The sequence below is a fragment of the Mus pahari genome, chromosome 13, assembly GCF_900095145.1.
Source record: "Mus pahari chromosome 13, PAHARI_EIJ_v1.1, whole genome shotgun sequence".
NCBI lineage: Eukaryota > Metazoa > Chordata > Mammalia > Rodentia > Muridae > Mus > Mus pahari.
In genome coordinates, this window is record NC_034602.1 from 13,406,739 (window position 1) to 13,411,226 (window position 4,488).

General features: G+C 39.7%; 1 protein-coding gene across 1 annotated transcript; it reads right to left on the reverse strand.

The window, feature by feature from the left end:
- Nucleotides 1–393: 393 nt before the first annotated feature.
- Fbxo48 (F-box protein 48) lies at nt 394–2,983 on the reverse strand. The gene is made up of 3 exons (XM_029545398.1): nt 2,764–2,983; nt 1,341–1,987; nt 394–865 (listed from the first exon to the last, which is right to left on the reverse strand). The coding sequence occupies exons 2-3, from the start codon at nt 1,644–1,646 to the stop codon at nt 686–688; spliced, it is 486 nt and encodes a 161-aa protein (XP_029401258.1). The 5' UTR covers nt 1,647–1,987; nt 2,764–2,983; the 3' UTR covers nt 394–685.
- Between the last annotated feature and the right edge of the window lie 1,505 nt (nt 2,984–4,488).

Genomic DNA, 4,488 nt, shown 5'->3' on the forward strand with positions numbered 1-4,488 from the left:
GACTAAGGTAAATAAAGCCTTTGGTGGTTCTAACAGTCATTAAATGTCCTGAAACGTTCCTCACATTCTCAGTCTTTGAGACTAATCTCAGGTTTGTAGAAAAAAAAAAAATGAAAATCTTAATCTGAGAGCTTCTACCCTAAGATTAGATCAAGTTTAAATAAATTATAGGTTTAACACATTTTAAAAGAGTGTCATAATTTGACAGTTCAATCTTTTCCACTGCAGTGGAAACTGTAAAGTTAGTAACATGTAAATTTATTATCAATTTAAATATATTACAGCTATTTACTTTGTTATTCCCCCTATGAGTGTATATTTATACATATTTATAATGGATGTTTAAATAAGTTTCTTTAAAAATCCCCTAAATTCTTTAAGGTTTAAATAGAAAACAACAGTAAATTCTATCACTTAAAGTAATGCAATATTCTAACATAAATACATGGAGCAATACATTTCAAAATCATTCTATCAGTCTATTATTTCTTATAAAAATAACATTTCATGATTTCCCCGTAGCATAAGACCAGAAAAATTTTTTAACTTGAGTGCAAAATACAAATAAAGCTTCATGTTCAACTTTGTTTTCTTTTAAATGTTAAATATTTAAAAGGCTAAGAAAGACATTATCAGATTTTAAAATATCTTGGAGTCTGAGTGATTTTGATCACGTGCCATCAAACTATTGCAATTTTTCAACTTCTCTTTCCAGTTCTGCATCTAGAATTTCCCCCCACGTATCTGCATCCATGGGGCACATAGCCTTTTCTGGCAAGCTAACAGGAGAACGAATGTTGCTGTATCTGCCACTTAGCCACTCATATTTCACTTTGCTCTTCTGGTAATTTCTTAGGAGTATTACCTGAAAGGGATAGACATTATCATTCAAAAAGACTCTGGCAGCATGGTTGGCTGGTGCGTATGTCTGCAAGCAGAGAAACTCATTCACAGGACTGAGATTAATTACTGATGTGGAAGTACACATATTAATCACATTGATAAATTATGTGTGCATGTATGAATTAGAATATATACAAAGAACAGCCCATTGTATGTATTGGAGGTTTTCATAAGGTGGAAGATGAGGAAATTGGCTTCTTCACCTCCCTTCTACATAACAAGGAAAGTTCCCGACTTTAAGATCTGGGACATACAAAGCTGAGTAGAAAACAGTGTGGAGACTATGCCAGTAGAAAAAGGATAATAATTCAACTTTAACTCCTTCCCTAAACTCAGCACACTCTGCATGCTACTCTAAGTAGAGATTATAGTATTCTCTTAACTGTGCTATAACACCCCTGTCAAAAACCATGACAAATTGCAAAGGTTAAACTTACCCTCCAGGTATAACCACTTTTTACATCATCATCTATTTCTCTTTGGCACACAGCTCTTATGGTCAAGCAGTGGGATTTCCATAAGGAGTCATTGTTTCTTATTGCATGGTTCCAACTTGTGCATGTCCTGGAAGCTCTGCATAAACTCTGAATGTCTAGCTGGCTGAAAATTTTAGAAGTGACTTCCAGGGGCAGAAGTTCAACAAAGTTACTTTGACTCTCTTTTTTTCCCCTTTCAGCATCCGAGGAATTCAATTCCGTACCAGGAATTTTGAAATTATTGTTCTTCTTGGAAGTTTTCTTCATAGTTTGCCAATTGTCTTCATATGTAACCTACAGGGCAGAGTTAAATATACTCAACCTCTTCAGACCAAAATGCGCATCCTACTGTGAGTCAGATAGTTTGGGCTTGATTTAAAGAACTTTACACTTCTTGACTTCAGCCTCTCGATCTGCAAGGCAGAATCCATGCCATGTCTGGTGTGTCTTGTGAAGACTGCCAGGTGGAGTGGGTAAAAACAAGTGGCCGAACATCTGAACTGTATCTGGGAGACCATGAACACATTCCCTTTGCTTTGCACACGAGTTTTTAGCAAATATCATTGTTTCTACATGTTTTGTTTCTTGTTGATCCAGAAGAACATTATCTTTAAAAAAAAAGGGAAATTATTCTCCACATCATACATTTACTGAGTTTAGTAATAATGACTGCTTTAGTGTTTATTGGTCACTGATGCTTTACCATTGGGTTCTTCACCTTCAACCTAACATAGTCACAAACCTGCTGGACCTTTAGTAATTTAAATAAGAACTACTTAATTATTTGGATGTAGTGGACAGGTGCATACTCTTGACATAAAGTTTACCTAAAATGGTCCAGGATGCAATCCTGATCATAGTTACAGAGTCTCATATATTCAATTACACTTCAAGAGTGGTGTCTTAGAAATCAATCTATCTTATGTGCCTAATTATGAGCTAAGGATAACTGTCTCCGAATCTATTACTGAGTGGCAACTACAATCTAAGTAGTTCATAATTCAGCTAGGAATAGTATATAGCTATAGATTTAAAGCCTTATTCCTGCTAATGTTCTCAAGGACCACAGTGGAAACTTTTGGAAGCAAGGCTGCGCAATCATCCGTGGGCCACTTTGCAATATAAACATAATTTGTGTTTACCTAGTTTATAATGTTTATAGTGGAGATATGGTGGAGAATCAGGATACAATAGGCATTTGATTTAATATTAGATTTAATTTAAAATATAATATAATATAATATAAAATAATAATTTAAAATTTTTAATTTAAAATTTAATTTAATAGATATTTGATTTAAATATCTCTTCACTCAGTGACTAACAATTCCCTTTTCAGATGCACTACTCAAGTCTTTGTAGTTACTAACATCACGGTGAGTACCTTTGATTAGGCTGTTTATGATCCAAACTGGTTGTGGTTAGAACTGTAATGTCTGAACTGAACAGGGGCTTCCTTTAGAGAGAGAAAAACAGAAAGCAACTTGGTGTGCAAAACAAGACAAACCCCACAAGATCAAGTATTTGCAACGAACCTTCTCCCCTACTACCACTGGTACAAACTAAAGGCAAAGTGACATCTTTGAAACTAAGTTTCTATTAGGAGATTACACTACGCTCAAATGTTTGCTGTTCCTACCAGGTTCTCCCTAGGAATAAAATGCTTCCTTCTGTCAAAGGAATTCCACAAGAGGCATAAAGTTTTCCAACTGAACATTCTGTAGTGCCTTGGTCATATTCCCAAAAATCTCACTAGAAATCTTCTAAATTGTCTCTATTGAATGCTTGGTAAGCTATCCCTTGTCTGTCGCCTCTTTTCGAACCAACCTTGCAGAACTATTACGTTAGCTTGCGGCCCTTCCACCTTCCTTTCAGAGATGTCCTTCTATGTGTATTGCTGTTTTGCTTTTGTAAACAAGTCTCAGCACACAGTGCGTGCACTGCCCGCAGGAGCCAAAAGGGGGTGGGATCCCCGAACTGGAGTAGCAGTCAGTGGCAAGACCCCTCTGTGGGCAGTGGGAACTAAACCTGGGTCTTTGAGAAGAGCGGACAATGGGCCACCTCCAGCCCCTTCACCCACCGCCATGTCAAATGTCACTAGAAGTGGGCAAGCCGAGGAAGAGCACCGCCGGGCAAGATTAGTTCTCAGGGAGCCCACACCAGTCCTGGCGAGCGCAGCCACATCCCTGCGTGCTGTGAGGACAGGCAGGAGAACCGACCGATCGATCACAGCCGAGCACGCTGGTCTCGGTGCAGGGAAGGGCAGAGCTGCTTCTCCTACCTAAAGGCGCGACGCCCGCTCCTCCCGCGATTTCTGTCCTCCGGATTTGAATCTTTTCCGGAAGGCCTTCATGTCCCGCCCTCTCAAGCCCCGCCCCATCATTTGCGTGCGCGGTGCCTTCTGGGATTGGTAGTTTTCCCTGCGTTTCATCACCATAAGGGAAGGAAAGAAAGGAGGCCCAAATCACTGCAAGGTCCAGCGTCCCCGCTGAGTGACAGCGGGCACACGGGCGGGACTTCCAAAGGGCGGGACTCCCAATGTGTTTTGGTAGCTTCTGAGGGCTGTGAGGCCGCGGAGGGTTTGCGAGCCAAGGCTCTCTCTCTGTCCCCAGGGGACTCTGCAACCTGTCTAGGTGCTCCTTCCCTGCGGTGTGTGCTTGGCAAAGGTTGCTGAAAAAGTAGTTCACGCTGAATTTTTTTCTTGAACAGGTGGTTATTTAAATGTTTTGATGATAATATCGTATTACTCATTTCCTTTGTTTCTTAGCATAGTAACATTCCAGGGAGCTGCCTGGGGAAGCTTAACTCTCAATGCAGTATGTATTTTATCTAGTAGCATCTTGCAAAAATGTAGTGAATTATCAAGGACTACCGAGACTGCTATGTACGATGGAATTGCAAACCTTTCGGCTTATGTGGTTATTAAGTTAGCTGAGCGTTTTATTTTTGTTCCCAGAGAAGTTATTTGCTAGCATTCAACATCTACCCTTTGCCAGTCTTGCGTGCAGTTCTGCATTTCTCTATGACTGCTCTTGCATATTACACCCTTACGGCCTTTAGTTTGAACAGTCTATACGTCTCTGATTATAAAGATGCTGAAGCTAAGAGA

Coding starts and splice junctions, on each gene's coding strand:
- Fbxo48 (XM_029545398.1), bottom strand. CDS start 1,646: ATGAAGAAAACTTCCAAGAAGAACAATAATTTCAAAATTCCTGGTACG. Junction 866..1,340: donor AAAGTGGTTATACCTGGAGG/GTAAGTTTAACC, acceptor TATCCCTTTCAG/GTAATACTCCTAAGAAATTA.